At 38.2% G+C, this 21,705-nt stretch overlaps 3 protein-coding genes across 13 annotated transcripts in view; 1 reads left to right on the forward strand and 2 right to left on the reverse strand.

Moving 5' to 3' along the window:
- Positions 1-480: 480 nt before the first annotated feature.
- LOC118272324 (nucleoporin Nup188) lies at positions 481-8,083 on the reverse strand. Its single transcript, XM_035588715.2, has 16 exons — positions 7,924-8,083; positions 7,640-7,853; positions 6,942-7,546; positions 6,625-6,745; positions 6,292-6,405; positions 5,910-6,209; positions 5,321-5,829; positions 5,060-5,240; positions 4,639-4,909; positions 4,257-4,549; positions 3,690-3,989; positions 2,148-3,563; positions 1,937-2,058; positions 1,648-1,864; positions 1,235-1,441; positions 481-1,152 (listed from the first exon to the last, which is right to left on the reverse strand). Exons 1-16 carry the CDS (start codon positions 7,941-7,943, stop codon positions 547-549), a joined length of 5,496 nt encoding a protein of 1,831 aa, XP_035444608.2. The 5' UTR covers positions 7,944-8,083; the 3' UTR covers positions 481-546.
- Positions 8,084-8,270: 187 nt separating this feature from the next.
- On the forward strand, positions 8,271-9,860 carry LOC118272363 (adenylate kinase). 2 transcript variants are annotated; one of them, XM_035588810.2, is made up of 4 exons: positions 8,271-8,397; positions 8,514-8,645; positions 8,871-9,107; positions 9,302-9,860. In XM_035588810.2, the coding sequence occupies exons 2-4, from the start codon at positions 8,547-8,549 to the stop codon at positions 9,707-9,709; spliced, it is 744 nt and encodes a 247-aa protein (XP_035444703.1). In that variant the 5' UTR covers positions 8,271-8,397; positions 8,514-8,546; the 3' UTR covers positions 9,710-9,860. The 2 variants fall into 2 exon arrangements, with proteins under 2 accessions (XP_035444703.1, XP_050554975.1); XM_050699018.1 differs by having other exon boundaries at positions 8,339-8,645.
- A 2,268-nt stretch (positions 9,861-12,128) lies between these two features.
- Positions 12,129-21,705, reverse strand: part of LOC118272332 (guanine nucleotide exchange factor DBS) — a 96,119-nt gene continuing 86,542 nt past the window's right edge. For 7 of the 10 annotated variants that reach the window (XM_035588728.2, XM_035588797.2, XM_035588764.2 and 4 more), the window contains exons 13-20: positions 19,443-19,628; positions 19,154-19,345; positions 18,629-18,754; positions 17,675-17,872; positions 17,136-17,341; positions 16,612-16,783; positions 13,437-13,569; positions 12,129-13,327 (exon numbers count right to left, since the gene is read on the reverse strand). In XM_035588728.2, coding sequence (XP_035444621.1) covers positions 13,230-13,327; positions 13,437-13,569; positions 16,612-16,783; positions 17,136-17,341; positions 17,675-17,872; positions 18,629-18,754; positions 19,154-19,345; positions 19,443-19,628 — 1,311 coding nt within the window. In that variant the 3' untranslated portion in view covers positions 12,129-13,229. Of the gene's footprint in view, positions 13,328-13,436; positions 13,570-15,477; positions 15,727-16,158; positions 16,188-16,611; positions 16,784-17,135; positions 17,342-17,674; positions 17,873-18,628; positions 18,755-19,153; positions 19,346-19,442; positions 19,629-19,705; positions 20,996-21,705 lie in introns of those variants that run through there. The other 3 variants (XM_050699012.1, XR_004783357.2, XM_035588789.2) reach the window with 3 other exon arrangements.

Here is a 21,705-nt window from a genome sequence, read left to right on the forward strand (position 1 = left end):
GTGCATTTTTTTTATAAATATCTGTTTTTGCTCGGGTATTTATCAACTTTTTTATCCGACTATAGAAAGGGTATTGTTTTTTTTAATAATTACTGGATCTCCGATAAACTCTATATTTAAAACGGAAACATTTTAAGTTTTCATCCGAAAAATATTTATCCATCCATAGAGATATTGAAAAAAAGATAGAAGTATTCCTAGAATATTATTTATTTATACTTGGTACTTTTTATATTAATTGGTATTCCTCTATTATCTAATGATATGATGCGTTTAGTAAAGTCCTTGATGGTTATAGTGCCATCTGAAAAAAGTATTAGGAACACAGGTGGCGCTGATGCTCAAAGGTTTCTTTTGGTGTGCCCCACATAATTATATAAAACAAAAATATTATTAATTTTTATACTCATTAAGTCAGGATTAGGAAGTTTCTGAAGAACATTTTGTGTGTATGCGAATATTAATAAAAAGAAAAGACAATTTACAAACATAGTAGTTTCATTTCATTTACTTAACTTAGTTACATTAATTGAAAAAAAAAGCAAATTATAATTCTGTTTGACAAATGTAAAGAAAAACAACTGACATAAAGTGGAAGTAATCTTCATCATTGTTGATTTGTACATCAGTTAGATTGGAATAGGCAGGCTCTTCGATTTCCTGCAGGGAACTATCTAGGCTTTCGTCACTGTCTCTTGTGGTTTCAGCCCAAGATACACGCTTCGAACTTCGGGAAGTTTCCTTTTTCTTATCAGACGTCGGTGTCGAGTGCGAAACTGGTGATGGCGGTTCTTTAGTTGGTGTTTGAGCGCACTTATCCAGGTATTGCTTCCGGAGTATGTATTCGCGCATAGAGTCGTGTGCTGCGCGTTTGGGAGGTGGCGGCGGAGGAAGCGACTTGTCGGAATCACAATCACAAACGAGGGCATTTCCCTCTTTCCTGGCTTCTTCAATGCGTTTAGTTTCTTCTTCGTTGGGGGCCAGCGGCCAGGCGCCGAGCTTGTTGCGCACTAGGTGAGGACGCGCGTGCGCCGCGCACAGTATGCGCTTGCGCACGAAGTCGTGGAACATGGTCAGCTCAGAGCCGAGCTCACGACGAATGAGTTGCTTATGGCGACCGGGCACACTAGGGTCACGCACAGCGAGTAATGCCTGTGATAATGTGAAAATCAAAATTAGATATGGAAGTACAGAAACTTGCACGTTACTTAATAAGGGCAGTGATATAAAGTACCTGCGAGGCGAGCAGCGTCGCGGTGGCGTCGAGTGCTCCTGCGACGAGTCGCTCGTCGAGCGCGGGCAAGGACGCGGCGGACGAGATGGAGGTGAGGGACTCGCTGCGGTTGGCGCGGCGCTCGCCCGGCGCCGGGCTGCCGCAGGAACACGCGCGCCGCCGCAGGCGCGGGGACCGGGACCCACTGCCCTCCTCCGAGTGATACGCCTAAATACACAGATACGTGTAAATAAATAAATACCAGGCTGTTTCTTCGAATTTAAATGTTCCAAAACTAACTTTGCGTCGAAGACAAAGATGACAGCTTTCATTTTTGTGAATTGTTCTAAGAAACAACCTTACACAGTACACCATCCAAAGATAAAACTAACATAGGTACTCTGAATTATTCTTAGTAAAACAAAAACACTCACATGATTAAGAGATCTTGTCAACAAACAGATAGCCGACACCAAAGTCCCGAACGTGAGCTGAGGAAAAGGTTCGTAGGAGATCTTGGGTGCTCCGAAGTGTAGTTCGACGAGGGGCTGCCAGCGCTCCAAGTCTAGCCCAGGGTCGGCCAGGAGAGATAGCAACTCTGGACTAAATGACAGCAAGCACAGTGTTGCCATGTGCAAAATTTCTAGAGTCCTGTAAAAAATCATTTATTAGTTATTTCTAGTTTTTTTTTATATCATAAATTTTAACTTTCATATTGTTTACCTATGTAGGACATTGGGAGCATAGCTTTGTCCATCTTCTGGTGGCGGCAGAGCAGGGTCCGTGGAGCGACGCGAGCGCATCATCAAAGTCACACACTGGTACAAGCACGCACTTATACTTCGCTACAAATAAAATGACAAAATTTTAGTTTACATTCCTCAAAACTATCAAAGAAGTAATATAATATAACTGTGACTCAACTCCTTCTTACCATAATGCTGGTTAGTGAAGTTATATTCTGTATACGCCACCTTGCCTCAAACTTGACTAGTTGCACAACCAGATTGAGTGTAGAGGCACACAGGTTCAAAGCATCTATGTTGAACACTTGGCGCGGTAGGAGGACCGCTTCAATCAGATGTTCCAGGTGTACGCCCACGAACGTTATAGCATCACTAGCGAAGAACTGGCCGTGCTTCATCACCATCATGGAAATAAAGTCCAAACTGAAGGCGTACACACGCCACCACTCCTGCGGCTTCCACGCCGAACCATCAAACTTCGGGGGCAACAACTGAAGCCAAAGGAACTGATCCACATCACTCATTAGTAAATCTTTAGAAAACGGCCCTCTCGCATACGCAGTCAAGCAACGTAACGCGGCGAGAGACGTATGATAGTGACGTCTGTTCTGTAAACATGTCTGGAGACAACAAAGGATTTTATTGATGAATCGGCTCGACTGGAACCACTGCGACAATCCCGTGAACATGTCGTCGTACAAGTCTAAGCACTGCTCTAACATCGCCAGTGACAACACTACAGGCGGAATGTTCTCGATCACTGGGTGACCGTTCGCTTTCGGTTCCGGGGGCGTAGGATCCTCTTTGATATCATCTAACAGCTTTTCAAGCTCCAAACTATTGATATTCGTCACAGATCGTATAATATTCTGCGCAGTGACACTATTAGCTTTAATTTCATAGTCCAAGCTGCTTATCGCGACCGTGCATATTGAAAGAATCGCGCGAATCGCACGCGGGTGCAGACATTCGTAGACAATGGCTGTATTGGTCAGCAAACTGTCTACTTGTTTGGCACTAGATTTTCTGTTATCAAAGCAGTCGTCTTTCCAGTTAGCGAGCATAATTACATACAGCTCAGCGAGTATGACGACCAGTCTACCGTCCTTCAGGTCATCTAGTTCATTCAATAAGGCACTCATGCACGGCGCGACCATTTTAGCCTTGTGTGCTATATTTAAGCTAATGGGAAGGCACTTGCAGAATATTGTGATGAAATCTTTCCACGAGGTCAACAGACTGAGCCAGACAGGCACTTTGTCTACGACTTCTTCACTATCATTTCTGCCGTTAAAGGAGAATATATAGTCAATCCATCTGTCTAGATGCTTTTTGTTGGTATCGAAGAATTGTTCCAACATTTCCTTTAGATTGGGCTCCAGTTTATCTCTGGAGACAAAGAGTTCTATGCCAAGAACATTGAATATTTGTGAGTATGTTCTAAGACCTGGCTGTATATCACTGAATAAGGGACTGGTCATGTGCTCCCAGAACTTGGGGTTCTCACGCAGTTTCTTCACAAGTATTTGCATGTTGTTCTTCCATAGCGCATGGAACAGAGCCATGATACATGAAAGCAAGGGACTGTGGAGCAACTTGGGGTTCTGGAAGAAAGAAATAGCACATAAGATATTGTATGGATTATAGACACTTATTGCAAGGATATGTTACAAGTACATGATATGTGACTTTTTTCGAAAGAAAACTTTAGGTAGCAGAAATATACTCACATTCTTCACAGTTCCAAGATAATCAGCCATGTAACCTAGAATACCTTCAAAGCTGTCATCTGTCTCGGGTTTCTTATCAGTTTTCTTCTCTTTATCATCGTCAGTGTCCATCCTTTCATGGTTCATCATAAAGAACGCCTCAGTGAGCCCGGGCTGGGTGCCAACACAGGTCGCCACGAACTCCAGTATGGCTACCTTCAGCTCGGTCGTTTCGTACTCGTCCCGTAGACGGTCAAGGAACATTACTCGAACTTGATACGCAGTCATGTCCAATGATGCAAATAAAGACATTTGGAAACGCTGAAATGGATTTTCGGTTTAGATACACGCGAAATAGATAGTTTACTATCAGCATTTTAAGGAAAAACTAATTTAGACAATAAATGAATCCACATAAAAAAATATTGGGGCTAGTTCTTTATCTAAACCTGGAATAGAACTTAAGATCTCATGTGAACTTACGAAAACACAGCCAAACAACGAGGTGATTTTAAATAATCTCATTTACCATAATAATGAAGACTTCATTGTAACAAATAGTAAAAATAAAGTCATAATTTTACTCACATCGGCGAAACTCTTGAGCAAACGACAGCAGAGAACAGGCAGACTCTTATTGAACGCATGGTTGATGTAACTGGTAACTCTTGGTACTACTTTCAACGAGTCTTTCTGTTTATTCTGAGCAAAGATGAGGTGTTCTAAAGGCGTCACCTCTGTAGCTTCTGTGACCAAAGGCTTGAGGCGTAAAGCAAATATCACGATTGCTACACATCGTTGTATAGTCGATATGTACTGAGATCCATTACCCGCTATCCAATTTGTTTCGTTTCTTATTACATTTTCTAGTTGATCATTCCCTAGTAAAAAAAAAATACAAAAGTTAATAAACCACTAAGAGTGATTTTATTAAAAATATGTATATATTTCCAAAGTAAATTATACATACCAACAGAAATAAACTTCAATAATTCAAGCGCATTTTCCGTATGCAACAAACTGTACACACAAGTCTGTTTCAGCAACGTGTTACAGGGTTTGCTACTGTTCGTATCTTGCAACACTAAGGTTAAGAACTGCGCGCAACGCTGTATCATGTCACGTCGCTCGCGAGTGTTGCTGTATCGCCAGCCGTAGATATTGGGGAACACTTCGCGAAGGATCAGTATTAGACCAGGGAGAATAATTTCCGTTGTTATACGGTCATCACTTGTAGATTGCTGAAATGTTATACAACATTGAATATTGTTGAAGAAGTCTAATAATTTAATAAACATTTCGCTTTAAAACACTGTCTGAAGTTGTCATTGTTTTGCCGAAGAAGATTTAATTACACTATGGCTTGTAGTCTAAATTCTTTTTTAACTTACCTCATGGAAAGCACACAGCAGATCAATGTATGCCCCCAGAAATTTGTATGTGCCACTAAGCTGTTCTATTGTTACCAAGTAAGAACCAACTGCAGCTGAATCAAAGGAGGCACCATTAGCATACTCCGTGTGAGTGAGTTTATGGTTCATCAGACGTGGTAATAATCCAGTGTTTATCAGTCTGAAAAATATAACGGCATATTAAAATTAATTCATTTAGATTCCAAATACTTATGACAGAAATTGGGTTTCATTACGTACCTTAAATGTATCTCCTTAGGGAAAACTGGTACTAAAGCTGTACAAACAGCAAGGCATTCTACTAACAATGCCAGAGGTGGCGAATCAGCCCTCATAAATCTCACTAGTACGTCAAATACTCCTTCACTTGGTCCTACCAAGCTCTTCGGTATCTCTCGATCCTCAACCAGTGCCTGCAGCACTCCCTTCAACACCTTCGTACCCTCATATATCCTTTCCAAAGTCACATTGATATTATTTTGATGATGCTGCTTCCGATCAAGTGCTTTCTCAATCTCACTGTTGAACACTGTCCAGTAAGAATACGGCGTTCTAAAATGGATCATTGTCGCATCCTTCCGTTCCATTAATGTGGCTGTAGAGCCCATTTCAATGCGGTAAGACGGGTTCCCTAAAGGAAAATATTCGCGACCAATGATAGCGTCATCACCTTGTAGCGACATGACGGGTACTGCGTTCGGATTGTAGATTTCAGTGTAGACTGGAAGATTCTTTAGTTCTGATAATAGCTGTGTACAATAAACATACAATTAAATATTTGGTATACTTATTAAAAAACATTCTGTTCAATAAAAAAATCTTTACTTACATTCATTACACTACATTTCCCTCCTTGAGCTAGTCCACTAGACAAAATGGACAGAGCATTAAAATTGAAAGGGAAATACTCTAGTGCAGTATTCCATAGAGACACAACTCCGTAGTTCTCATCCCTTTTGTGTAGTTTCCAGAACTGACAGTTGATTTCTGGAGAAGATAGTAAGTGGGCACAGAGTTGCATGACACCAGCCTGATGACTGAGGGTACCGTCTCCATCAAACTTATCACACAAGTCGTTCAACAGTCGAAATACTCTTTGTCGGGCGATAAGGGCGCATTTTGATTGGTCCTGTGTAGCAAATTTTTATTAATGCTTATATTATATTTACGTAAAATAACTAAAGTATGCTAAAATTTTTAATGGTACTTACAGAAAAACCAGAACTATTTAACATCTGTAGTAGGAATTCAAAAACTTGCATTCTCAGCGCTGTTGCTCCAAAATGTTGGTATTGACTCTCAAATAATTTTGCATGTTGATCACTCTGCAATGTCCAAAGAATTATTAGAGAAATTAGTAAAAAGCAATCTAAAATATGAATAAATTTATAACAGGTTAAAAGAACTTCATTAACAATTATTGTTTATGTATTCTTATACTTATTACAATTGATAAGATTGCAATAGACACAATTGACATAACATGTAGTATGTAGCTTGGAGCTATGTTACAGCAAACCTTCAGTTAATCTACTAAAACTTACCTGGAGTGTGAGCATCATCCAAGTGATGAGCATAGCACTGTGTTCAGCATTCATGTGGAGTTTAGTGAGCTCACCTTCCACTACTTCTTTAGTACTGTCTATCCATGCTGGTAAGTTATTGCTGGAATAAAAAAAATATAAAAATATTTTAATAGGGCTTTGTGCGAGTGTGTAGGACATTTACCATGAAGCTGTGGCGCTTCAGCGATTGTCTTGTAGTTCGATAAAGGAAAGGGCCAGGGGGAACATTGTGTGCATAGAAAGGGCCTTCTTAATTTGATCTCCACTCATGTTTTTGCTTTATGAATTTTACTTACATTTTAATCCCATCTGCAATGACCATAAACAGACACACCTCCATATACATGATCCTCATACATGGCTCTCTATGTCTCTCCTCCATAAGCTCACTGTAACCTTGGTTCTTGCCAAACCCATGCTTTCTGAACAATGTGAACAACTTATTGAAATCTGCTTCTGTAAATATCTCTTCTTCAGCAATAAGAAGGAGAATCTGTAGGATAGCTAACTGCTCTCTCATGTTACAGTCAATCCATTCCAGTCTAATATTCTCATTAGAAAATTCTTTCTGCATTCTCCTTAGTGGCGGCGCTGTATTCAAGAGTTTGTCAAACTGAGATATCAATGACGTTTTTAAGTTCTGTATTCCTATATCCTTTATTATTTTCTTAAATTGTTCATTATAAGTATGCTGAGGATCATCTTTAAATTGCACTATGTACTGTAGCAGCTTAAGAAGAAACAGTCTTTCTGCATAGTAAAAGTTCCACACATTGGGCAGTAAAAATACAGGTCTTGTATCTACGAAGGCTACATTTTTGAGGGCATTCGCTGGGGTACCATATGATATATCACATAAATAATTCTTCATAATTTCCCATATTTGAAAGCAGTCCACATCCTGCAAAGAGATTGGTTAGTTTAATGTAAGAAACACATTAAGTAGGTTCTATAGAATCAAGTTAGTGTAATTAATAAACAAATTATCACTTACTATGTAGTTTTGCAAGGTTTGGATGACACTCAAAAGTTTAGTTTGATCTGCATGTTTGGTTTGAAGTTGAGGAAAACTTTCAGCTTTATGTGGCTTATAACTACCAAGACCTTGTTTCAGGCTCTCCACGACATCTTTATTTCCTAATACAGAAGTCAATTCTTCATTCGTTAACGATTCCGATGTGGTCCAACGCCACAATCTCTTCCAAAAGCTGTAAAATGATGTCATTAAATAAATAGCAGAAGGAATTAAATATGAATAAAACCTGTGAGCATACGCACCATATATCGTTTGTCGTCATGATTGTAAATTATACTGCCTGGAAGGACAATCACAACGATTAATACTAATTTTGTTGTAATATTATTTACCGCCGAAGCATTTTAGGTTACAATAGCAAACCGTCAGTCACTTTTGACTGGTTTTGACTTTGACAATGGTGTGTATTGACAACTGACAAGTTTACTATAGAGAAAAGTATACGGTACTATCGGTACATAGACCATAGAGTTTATTACTAAGTAAATTCATTGATTTCCGATTAATTAATCATTTACCTATGTATGATACCAAAATATTAACAATGTTTACTTAACACAAATATTTTAATTACGTTACTCTCAATTTTATTTTAACTTGTGACATTGACAATTTTGACGTATGTCATTTTGATTCGATGCTGTTTGTTGACAGTTATCGACCGACGTCACCACATGAGGGTCAGAGTTTCACTCTAAATTATCAATTATAATACGGTTGGTTCATCGATATAGACTTAATTTATAGATAATAAGGAGTGCACGTGATGCTTTTACTTTAGGTGCACGTACGCATTTAGTTTCATTTATACATTTTATTTTATTGGTTATAGCTTTACTTTCCCGGTGCTTGAATAACCAGCAACATGGCTCCAGTAGCTCCTGCAGTAAAAACTTTGCCTGAGGATCCTATAGGCATCAGAGCTGTACTCCTCGGACCGCCAGGATCCGGTAAAGGCACTCAGGTAATACTTGTTTATGTGATCTTTGACCTTTATTCCTATACTCACTGTTTATATAAATGTTACTCATTAAGTATGTAATTAATGCTATTAAAATCTTTGATGTTTTTTATGTTATGTAATCACTATGTGAGAATTTTAAAGTTACAAATTGTGTGGCTTCTATTCTTCTTATAAAGTATTGTTATTTGTGACAATACTTTAAAATAACTGACTTGTTTTTACCAGGCTCCTCTGCTCAAGCAAAAATATTCTGTATGCCACTTATCTACTGGAGACATGCTCAGAGAAGAAGTCGCATCAGGCTCAGAATTGGGCCGTTCACTAAAGAAGGTGATGGATGAAGGAAAACTGGTATCAGATGAGATGGTTGTAAATATGATTGATAAAAACTTGGATCAGCCATCTTGTAAGAATGGTTTTCTCCTTGATGGCTTCCCCAGAACAGTTCCTCAAGCTCAAAAGGTAAAGTTTTATTTGTATATTTACACATTAATATTGCTTATTCACCTTCCAACAAAATAGAAGCTGTTTTAGAATTTTTATTTATATTTTGATTACAAGGTACAAGTTAATCATTGTTTGTTAATTTATTTGCACCTAAGTAGAAGATAAGTTGATTGATAATTTTTAATAATAAATGTTATTTTGTTTTACAGTTGGATGTCCTGTTAGCCAAACGTGATTCTGGCCTTGATGCTGTCATTGAGTTTGGAATTCAAGATAGTCTGTTGGTGCGCAGAATTACAGGCAGACTGATTCATCCATCCAGTGGACGTAGCTACCACGAGGAGTTCTACCCACCTAAGAAGCCCATGGTAGATGACATTACTGGTGAACCTTTAATTAGAAGGTCTGATGACAATGTTGAAGCTTTGAAAAAGCGACTTGCTGTATATAATGCGCAGACTGTACCTCTTGTGGATTATTACATGAGGAAAGGTATTCACTGGAGGGTGGATGCAACAAAAACTTCTGAGCAGGTATTCAACAAGATTGATAACATCTTCAAAACTAGGATCTTCTCAAGGCAACAGCAACAACAACAACAACAAGCATCCCAGTAACTTAGTGTATAAGAAAATGTTTTGTACAAATCTTATTTCCATATTGCAGTATGTTAACTGTCATTTGTTTAGTTAAAAACTATTGTGAATCTATATCATCTATTTTAGAGACTATTTTTCTTGAACAAATACAGTGGACTGGAATCATGGACTTGTTTGTTTGATTAAATTACAGTTAGATAACAGTTTATCACATAATGTGTTCTACAATTATTGCTATGCAAAGATAGTAAAGTTGTACTTACATAATCATGTTGAAAACAGATTTTGCAATGACAAATGTACAGCAATTACTATTTGCTGAAGGCTGAAGGTAAAAATTTGTTACTATAGTTTTATACATTCAATTCAATTTAACATAATTAGATAGTTGTTTGATGTATTTATATGCATTTCATTATGGCAAGTGTAGATAGAGATTGAAAATAATCATCTACAGTATGGGGTATGTGTTAAATATTAGACAATATGTCCACTTTCCAAGATGACTATTGCAAACTGAAGAAATAACATAAGACTCGTTAATTTTCAGAACTTTATTTTTTCCACTAAATATTTTAATAATAATAATTGCTAGGGCTGTTACCTAACATAAAATGGTTAGTATTCATTTTCATAAGCTCGGAGAAAGGCTTAAAATATACATTATTATATCAGGTTACAAGTTTTACCCATACATCAATATAACCATAAAACTCTAGAGTTTGATTTTATTTTGTATGTCGAGGACAAGTCGATAACATTGACATAATTTATACAGTATATTGTTTCCATAACATTGTTTTATCCATATTAGCATGGCATATTGATTAGATTTTCTTTAAGTTATTATTGATTCTGTACTATGTTATTGTCTTTATGGACTTAGTAACAAACTATGCTATTAAGTAGATGATTAATTAGATACTTGATTGGTTATATTATGCACAATACAGGTAAATAGATAATATAATAAAGTTAGTACAAAACTCACTAGCTAAAAAGTAAGTGTGGAATAGTAACAAAATACTACGACTACGACTGACGGGTATGGGCATATACCTACCTATGTTCTCTATATCTATATTATATACCTATGTTCTAGAGGTGCTAAAGTACGATCGGTTGAAGAAACGTTTAGATATTAGATCAGTTTATTTTAATATCTTAAATATCATTAAGCCAAGGATATACTAGGGGACAAATGTCCTACGACAGGTGTCGCCAGCGGCGTTTAGTGAAGTAGCACACCCGTTGTTGCCATATTATATTATGTTAGGCGAAATCGGCTGGCTTCGCTTGACATCGCCGATACATGTCGTGGGACATTTATCCCCTAGTGTATCCTTGGCTCTAACCTTCTTTAAAACCATTATTGCTTTTTAACATTAAACTATAGATTTATGCAGGTACCTACGCTAAATTTAATTTATATGTATGTAAATATTTATAAAATTCATCACTGGTTAATTTCACAGCCGTATTATAATATTTGCACTTTTAAGATAAAATGGAAAAGTTAGATATAGGAAGGTAAATGTTGGTAGTTACAAAGATTTATTAAATTGGTAGATATATAGTATATAAGAAGTTATTAATCTAGTATCTATAAGTTCAAGCTGGACAACAACAAGGGTTACTATACAATGTGATAGGGGCGAGACTTCTAACCCGTTAAGGCTGAGTACTACATCTAATTTTATCGACAAAAGTCGGGGGTCGAAGTGGTCGAATCCCCTCCCCCTAAAAGTTATGGCTATTTTAATATTTTTTGGACTTTATGTGATATCAAAGGTTGTATGCGTCGCAGAAACAAAAAGAAAACGACAAATGGTAGCTAATAACCTTGGCTAACTAATTCATAACTTTTTTCATATGTTTGATAATGTTTTGGTGAGAAAAAAAATCATTTCTGAATAATTTTTACCGAATAAATCGCTATTTTTCAATATTTTCAATTGGGGGTTCAACACCCCATATTATTTTTTTTGTCGATAAAATTAGATGTAGTACTCAGCCTTAAAGGGTTAGAAGTCCCACCCCTATCACATTGTATATTTACCTAATACATGCCTTATCTTGAGGTACACAAGGACTTAGGCATTATGTGACTATCAATATTATATAACTTAGCTATTAACTACTATTAATTATACACAACTATAGCTAAGTAGAAGTTTGAAAAGTGTTGCAAATGCACTTTTAACTTAATTACGAAAAGAAAAATTAATTAATCAATGCATGATTATAAAGCAAAAGCTTGATATATGTATGTAGCTTTATCATCATGCTATGTAGGTACGTGTTGGTGTTAAGCTGAAATTCCATAACACTCCTTTGGTATGTTGTTTACATACCAAAGCAGCTTTAAGGCCATGAAAGGTTATCGACTATAATAATGATAGTATGCATGCTCAAAGGAAGTAAATAAAACACAAAATAAATGAGCCGATTCAGTGTAATTGTGATCATTTTCAAGTATAAACGTAATTTTATACAAAAGAACAATTATTATAATGTATTATGTAGATAGGTACAATTTATTTATGTTTAGGCAGATTCGACTTTATAATACAACAAGATGAAGATACTCGAGACGAAGTAATATAATCAAAAAATATAAAAAGCAAACGAAACTTCATGATATGCTATTATGCTAATTAATAATTGATAGTAAAAATAATTCACGCCGACTAGCAAACACATTAACATTTAAGTGCAATCCTCCAAGTATTACACTAGTTATATTAAAATTTTCATAGTTAAGATTTCTCATAAAAATACCACCTATAAAGTACTATTCGCACCAAACGTCGCATTTTTAAATACGTAATTTTGCAAATTTTGATAATAACGAATGATATGAAAACAAATAACGATTTATAATAATATAGACGTGATTTCCACTGTAAAAATATGGTAGGTAGATATTATACAGTCTGTCATGGGGAATTGAGACGTAAACACGAATGAACACCGAAAGCTAAACTAGCATCAAATAAATAACTATAATTAAAAATATACGTAGGTAGGTAGATTATATACAGAAATGATACGATACCAGTCACAGCTACTTAACAACGTCCTATGCCACTATATATAGCTTTGGATTATCGTAACGACAACACGTTTACACGTTTTGGCTAAATCTAATTTACAATAAAGCTTTTTAGAACAACATTTACATACATTGAAAAATATTTAACAAGTGGAGTCCGGGGCGGTCGCTACTGGTGCTGAAAAACTTTATAGCTAACCGAATATGACTACGAAGAAGACTTATATATCTGAGGCACTTGGTCTAAAACACCAGAATTTGCGGCGGACAAGGTCTTCTAAACATACTCATATTTCAAACAAACCCAGCTACTTCTGACCGAGGGATAGAGATGATAAGAAAAACGAGATGTTATTGCCAAACGCGGCGTAGACTTCACAGAGCTTCGGATCGGAAGCGGTAGGCTGGAGAGTCTAGTACCGGTTGGAGAGAAGTGACGGTGCGAGACCGCAGCGCGGCGTGCTCGGGCGAGGCACGGCGCGCTCAGTGGTCGTGCAGCCGGTCGTGCGAGCGACTCGACGACCGGGACGTCTTGCGCTGGTCCAGGTACGCCGCCGGCGCCCAACCCTCACCCTGACCACCTGTGGAGCAAGGTTAATGTTGTTTCACATTTCTATGGTACTCGTATTCCATATTAAAAATGAATAATTAGTAAGTGAAGTCAAGATGGAGTGTGCCATAGCTACGTACCGGCGAGCCGCACGTACCACCAGCCGGCGCAGCCGACCTTGAGCAGCTCGGCGTGCTGTCCGTCCCGCAGCGAGACCTCGCTGGGCCCCACGGCCGTGTAGTCCGACAGCGCCACCAGCGCGCACCCCACCGCCTGCCACACACACCACACACTCCGCTCAGCACAGGTACACACATCGCTGTCTCTAGCTACTTTATAATTATTACTGTCAATGTCCACTGTATTTACGAATTCTTCCAATTTTCTTGGTATCGTACAGATCAGTACGCTAGATCGTACAGTAGCCAGTAGGTCACCCTACTCCAATCTGTATTACTTTTTTCATAAAGAAATTGACAAAAAGGAGTAAGCTGCCCTGCTAGCAGTGCAAGCCACTACATATATCTTTAATCTAGGAAATTGAAAGCATTCGGTTTGTTTTAATTATTGATCAGTTCATGTATCTTATGTAGTTGCTTATGTTGGTTGTATTTAAGGATTCAGTAGCTATGTAGTTAAGATGAAAATGTAGTGTGTTGTGTAATGTAGTGAGTCTAGCTGTATCTATCTTGTCTGTAGCGATAGTATGTAACTATGTAGGTAGTAAAAAGTAACACCGTTCATCCTGTACATCGATCGACATGCATTCCATCACCACTGGTCAAACGGAGAGCGTCGTCAAATTGTAGTCAAATATCACAGAGTAAACTAGACAGAGTAAAACAAATCGTAGGTATTTGACATAATTTGACTCCACCCATTGAACACAAACATGCATTTTTATTGTAACATACTTATTAGACAAAAGATTGATTTTCGTTTCTCCTGGAAGTAGTTCGACGTTTGACCAGACCATGCATGTTAGTAAAGCGGTTAGTAGAACATAGTTAACACTGATAATATATTTAGTTACAATAAATAGGTAATTTAGATAACTGGCGACTATCGGTATATGCGGCAGAAATAATAGTCATACTTTTGAAGATAGATATATTCGCCAAATGCTGAATTATAAATACATCGAATAGGCGCGATATTACTTACATAATATAATTATATTACATAGACAGTTTTCAGATAAGTTATACTAACATTCAAAAACACATTATGTAGTTATAATATAGATAATTAATATATACGTCCAAAGTCCATTAAAATTCGAATACCAAGGAACTAAAAAATGATTTTCATATTATGAATATGACAAAGAATCCTTAACTTTTGTATATTTCTTGATTATCATTTGTGTAGGTCGGTCTACACAAGTTGATCAGAAAGCGGATTTGTCATTTCTAGTGAATCATGTTTAGTCATAATTTAGAATAACTATGACCAAACATTTATTATCACATTGATGAATATAAGATAAAATAATATTTATCAAAAGATTATTATGATGTAGGAATTTGTTTAGGTAGGGCGTAGGGACTGATTTGTTTAATTTTCCTTTGTCAGCTCATAATATGTAATCAATTTTCAGACAATATAAATATATACGTAGTATAGTAGTATCAGAAATAGTGTCACACTGAAGTAAACCAAACATTACACAGTAAAGCTATTAAGTTGCACGTCCAAAGCAGTGGTCAGTGAATGATGCAAGCTGTGATGCCGTGCTCAGCTGTGTCCAATCACGCTACATTGTCTTCTTATCCTTTCTCTCACGTTATAGACTGATATAATTATATATTTAACGGTTTAATACTTTCAATAGAAACGGAGGTAGGTATTTTCGTGACTGCACTATCCAAATGTTAATTTATGCATTGATGTTCTAGATAGCGCAGTTCTAATCATAAACGTATTGCGGAATTATATTAACCCGGAATGTTTGTTCTAAATAAACTTTACGTAATATGTACTTATAAGAAATATATTAATATATTGTACGTATTATATAAAATAGTGTTTCCGCTAAATGTTTCGTGATACATAAATAAGAATAAAAAAATAATATTTATCGAAACTGATGAATAACATTTATTCGAAGCAAGCGCAGTTCAACATAAAACCAATAAGCACACTGACAATGAGTGATATAACAAACAAAACATGACTTACACGATAGTTAATGTTCAGCGAATACAACCGAAATATCCACGTTCTCTTTGGTTAGATAGTTTAAGCTTTGGATATAAACTCAGTCTCTTTTCATTATGTACAAAGCCTCTATTGGCTGTATGGTCGCAAACGTATAAATATTCAGTACTGTGACACGTAAAACGTGGATGTGGCTTGTGCGGAGCCCGCCACTGAAAAGAACTGTACCATTCTGTGGATGGTACCGTTGAGACCGACGGCCTCCGTCACCTGTAGAACAACACAACTTACAGCAAGGCATTGCACGCGAGACGTGAGGTGCCACTGCACCGTGCACTAACTTCCTAACTTCTCAGTGCTAGTGTCGCTAAATTATTTGAAAGGAACTAAAAGCGATGATGGCTAACTCAACTTTTATGCTGTGAGGGCGTGAAACCTATTGGACTAAGGTAGGACGTTATGATTTTATCGTGTCTCGAGAATTTGTAGTATTTACACAATTTACACGACTAGATCTAAAGAAGCAGATACTGCAAATTCTCTGACGATGCGCATGAACTACCACCGTTGAACCAATATTCATCCCGTTCCACAATTCAGACAAGTTATCGGGAAGCATCATGTGCGTGGGGTTGCCAGCGATATCATGCGCTACCCGTGACTATGAGCCCGCATTCCTTTAGAAATACACTTTACACTTACATAAAGAGTGGGTTTCACTTCACTCAACACTGCAAACCCAAAATTAGTTGCATTAATTTAGGAGGCCCACGTTTTAGTAAAGCTACCCCGACACTCGACAGTAAGCGTTACACTATACTCCTATGTTACTGTTAGTAGTCGTTACCGAAGTGGACATTACTGACATTTACTGTGAACAGAAGTTACAATTTATTGACAAGTCAATTTACATTACTTCGACATATATTTCCCAAACCATCACATTGAACAAAGAACAAATAAATCAACTTCTACTTTGTTATATTTTCTGATCAATCGAGTTTCTAGGTATGTTGACAATTTGACATAACTTTCTTATAGGGAGTATTGGTTGACTAAAGAGAGCTTTGGAGTGCAAGTTTTTTATAGTCCACCTTGGTCAACCAAGTTCCGCGATGAAATTACAGAGGTATCGTGTGGTAGTAGAGTACGTACCGGCGGGTGTTCGGGTTCGTCGTCGTCGTCGTCGGAGGGGTCGGTGGACCAGCACGGCTCGTCGTGGGTGTCGCACGACGCGGTGCGGGTCGCGCTCGGTACCACCGCGCTCGGCTTCGCGGGCTGGTTGCTGGGCGGGCCCAGGTCCCATGAGCTCGTTTGGATTAGTGTTCTAGAAACAATGCATCGGGAAGATAAGATAAAATAACTGTACGAACGGCAGTTATTTACTGCGTAACGTGTGGTGGGCCAGTTTTGCTTACGGATGAGAGCCACAAATGTATCTGTTCAATCAGAATGATATGGTCTCATAGAAAACTAGCGTGATACAGCGATTATGTTGTGTTTCGTGATGTGTGAGCAAAGTTACTGGAGGGCCAATGCTTGCTCCCATCCTCAATCTCTAAAAGGCCCGCAAACGTACTAGTAACTCGTCTGGTGTTGCAGATGTCCATGGGCGGATCGATTACTTTCCATCGGGTGGTGGTCGTTAGCCCCCGTATGGTATAAAGAAGCAGTAGTACCTGTGTTGCGCGCTGTACTGTCGCACGCGCTCCCCCTTGAGCTCGTGCAGCTGGTCGAGCAGCACGCGCTTGATGCGCTCGACCCAGGCGCGCTTGACGTCGGCGCTGCCCGCCGTCAGCGTGTGCACCTCGGCGCGGCCCTGCCGCCACACCTCGAACTTGCGCACGTCGCCCTTCACCGACTCCGTCAGACCGATCTGCGACATCTGACACACACACGCACGGATTAATACCATTTCTACAATATTCATATTATGTACCAAGTATATAATTAGGCATATAAGTAGATATTTTTATCAGTTTCCGTTTGTGATACAACCATTGAAATGATTTAGATTTTGTTACTTATATTAACTGAAATTGTAAATGATAAAACGAGTTTTAAAACTGAACACATCAGTTTAATACACCGCTTAATTCCTGACACTTTTAGACCAGCAGTAGGTACTGTGATGAACAACAGGATAATTTGGATGTTAAATTATGATATATGCCTACAAATTAGCATTTTAATAATAATGATGCCTATTCTGACTGACCTGTAAATCATGTTTGAAGTGGTAGGTGGCCTTATTGTGGCTGTTCTTAGTGGCAGGCTTGCAGAAGAGCATGGCCTTTTCGTAGAGGAAGATGTGTCGCCGTCGCGGACGTATCCGCAGCCGAAGGTCGCGTTTGTTCTCTGATACTACTAGGAATGATCCCTGCATCAGCAACTCTCCTTGCTGACTTAAGTCCAGCTGGGGAAATAAAAAATCATTATTAATCATTTTCCACTGGTATTTTAAATATTGATTAATGTTTTACATTCTAGAATCGTCCACTAGTCAAGTGGGGTAATCAGCCATTAATAAAAAAATATTAAAATCAATCATAAAAAAGGAACAGTGAAAAGCCTAGTTTGAATAAAGATGCACCATTCAACAACCCCATCAATCTTCTGAAAGTGGCAACATAATTAATCACCACTCCACAATTGAGTTATAACTGTATTGCATGCTGCATCGCAAACATGCATACGTTAATGAGCAAATCTGTTTGTCTATAATGACATGCTTGAATAACTGTACCTTGATTTAGTTATTAGCTGTGCACGCTAATATGGACCTTGTAATTACAAGAGACATTTACTACTGTGGAGACTGTCACATCGGTTTTTATTACCAAACTAAAATGTCTCTTGATCTGCTTTAATTACATGGTTCATGTTAGTGTGCATATATGCTTTTTAAATTTTAGCAACGTGTGTATATCTACAAAGATACACATTCTATCTACATATAAGATTTTAGAAATTCCAAAATATGCTACATATTCAAAATTGATATTTGAATTTTTTATTGATATGGAACTGGTCAATTTTCTAATTCGCCATAGTATACGTTTATGTGCGTCTTCGCAGTAGACAAGTCGCGAGCGATTTCTTTTTTGGAAATCGGAATTGAAAATGGAATTTGATTGCTAGATCGGTTGTAACATTTGAAATGATTACTCACAGGGACGCCGGTGATGGCTATTTGATGCATGGAATCGTTGACACATTTGAGTACAACCAGCATACAGTCCAGTGCTGATTGGAGCCCCGTCGTCATTGATCCACACTCACTGTACCGAAGTAAGTCCTGCAAATTAACATTAATATTACAATTAAAATTAAATATATTATCCACAACATATAGACGCGTATAAATTACATACGGTCTTTTCCGTGTAGAAAATAAAACGGTAAATTGATTAGGCAATATGTTATTTTCGCAGATCTTTGCATAACAAAATTAAAAAGCTCAGGGAAAACCGGAGATCTGGTAAAATATGCCGCGATAATGTACGGACCCCCATAGCAACAAGTGGCCAGTCTTTTAATCTCCGAAGATGTAGGTAAAGGATATTTATGGCAACTCCTACTTTAATGGATCCAAAGAAAATTGAGATAGATTTACCGAGGTATTGCGAAGCGATAAAACTGGACGGAACTATTGAGAGTGAGGCCCAAGCAGAGTACCTCTTATCTTTATACTGACCTTAAGTAGCAACTGATACTTGGTGATCCTCTGCACGGGTTTGAGAAGGTAGGCGGCGAGCGGTAGCTTATGTCCGAGGCGCAGCTGGCACGCCTGCAGGAACAGGTGCGTATCTACTAATGTTTCCCGCAAGCGCTCGGACCGAGGGATGTTCTGGCAGTAGTAGCTGTATAGTCGGAAGAATGTGTCCCTCTGGAGAAATACATAAAAAGTAAACATTATAAATACGAAAAAAATATATACCTAATTATTAAGTCAAGAAGAAAAAAACTGTGAGGAATAAACATACCTTTTCAACAAAACATAGTGCCACAAATTCAGTCGCCGATATAGACTTTTCTAAATCCTTTAGGAAGACATCTTGGTGGAATGTGAACAGTTCGTGTAGGTTCCCGAACAATACATCGGCTTGTCCAACTAGTGCTGCAGGCAATAAATGCTGATTTTCTGGTTTCTCGATTTCGTTCTTGTAGCCCTGGAAAAAAATACAATCATTATCAATTCAAATGCACAATGATACTTTAAAATATCGATAAATCTATTAAGATGTACCGAATTGAGGAGCGATGTACAATGGCTAATAGTATCACACCAGTCCTGTAGGCGTCTATCATAGTCTTCGTAGATAGTTTCTAAGCATTTACATTCTGTTGGCTGCGTCAAACTGTGATTAATCTTCCAAAACATTGTTTTCTTTTTCAACGTCTGCAGTGTCGATGACCAGTTGCCGAATGTTTGGTTACGATTTAAGCTTTGAGTTTTTCTTTTATCGTGAATGTTACTTATATTTTTATTACAAAGTCGTGAAGCGTATGCGTAACTATAATGGTGATTGTCAGTAATGTTATTAGATTTGAGACATCTGTTCGGTTTCCGACACGATAATGTGGAGTGAAGGCTTCGTACGTAACTGTCAGTGTTGCTACTGCTACACATTGTTGATTTTTTTTTACTTCCACGAGTGCAGTGTGAAACTGACGAACAGTGGTCCTGAATGGTATGGTTCCATTCTTTCATTATTCTTTTGTAATCTTTTAGAATATTTGTTAAGATATCCTCCGAGCCTTGACTACTTTCCATTGTGTTTCTTAGTTCAGTACAACTAGATGACTTTAGCTGAGAATCTTTAGAAGATATTGAACTAGAAATGTATTCAGGTGTGGATAGATCAACATTTATACACCCGTACAAAGGATTCTTCACCAATTCCGGAACATCAAGCACTGTGGGCGCCGTGGTCGTGAGCGATTCTCCAGTGGTGTCCTCCGAAGCAGTGACCGCGTCCGAATCCGGTAAGTAAGTTATTTTTTCTTCACTTTTTTGAGTGTACTCATAACCGGGCAGTGTCTTACCGTAAAAGAAGTTTCCAGTGAACGGTTCCATATGCACTGGTTTAATGTTACGCGGGTTATATTTAACACGGCCACTTTTTCCCACATCACTCACAGATTTTTTGCACTTTTTGCCTCGGAGCTTCCCTCTTTCGAATAAAGATATCTGGTTAGCGTAGTCACTGAACAAAGTGGAGTCGGATGCAGCTCTATTGAGCCGTTTCTTCTTCCGAGTAGTGGGGTTCTCGTTTTTTCTGTAGTACCATGAGTAGGAAGTGCCCACGCTGAGATTCGCGGAAGATTTATGGAGGTCGTATTTTCCATATTTCATGGTGCAGAGGGTGGCGAAGTGTAACAAGCGACTGAGAGCTTGCACTGGCGTGCAGCTGGCGAATGAGTAGCATGCATTGCGTTCCGCTCGAGGGGCTGACGCAGTCGGTTGCGTGCGGTGCATCCAGTGCACTAGATAGATGGACTGAGCCTGCTGCGCGAACATTGCAGCGGGAGGGACACAAACAGAGCGCACGCACCACATACATGGTAGTGGCACTATTGTTTTTCAGAGCGAGACGATGCCATGGAGATATGCATTATGTGTTTTATTAGAACTAATCTTCCGTGACCGAAGACTAATTTGATCTAAATAACTTCCATATCGTTTACACAAGTAGCCTGACCCTTCTATTTACATATGCTACAACAACAATAAGTGGTTATAGCCGGATGTTTTCTATTGCATGTTATTTGTCAGGACGGTTAGCCATCATTGTGATATATTATTATGACTTTCATCTATACTAGTGGTTATACATGGCACGTATCCGTGGCGCAATTAATGTGGTTAGCTTTGATTTTAAAGAATCATTAAAGTGGTGTGTCATGTCATATAATAGTATCACCGTATTTGGTAGAGCTATCATCACCAGTTGTGCGTTACGTGCTCCTGGCACCAGAGAAAGGCGTGTTTGCTTTCGCTTCTTATTCCAATTCTGACACTATGTATGAATATTTAAGAGAGTTCGTTCGACGGGTTAACGGTCTTGTTTTTATATATAGACATTTTGGCACATGACGTCACGCGACAAGCGTGAGCATCCGTTGAAATGAGTCGCATCCTTTATCACTGCAGCTGGGACGCAAAAAAATTACGGAACATGTGATTTGTCAGATGTTGGGGAACTTTTAAAATTGTTATGCATAATAAGAAGCATTTAAGCACAT

The sequence above is a fragment of the Spodoptera frugiperda genome, chromosome 15, assembly GCF_023101765.2.
Source record: "Spodoptera frugiperda isolate SF20-4 chromosome 15, AGI-APGP_CSIRO_Sfru_2.0, whole genome shotgun sequence".
NCBI lineage: Eukaryota > Metazoa > Arthropoda > Insecta > Lepidoptera > Noctuidae > Spodoptera > Spodoptera frugiperda.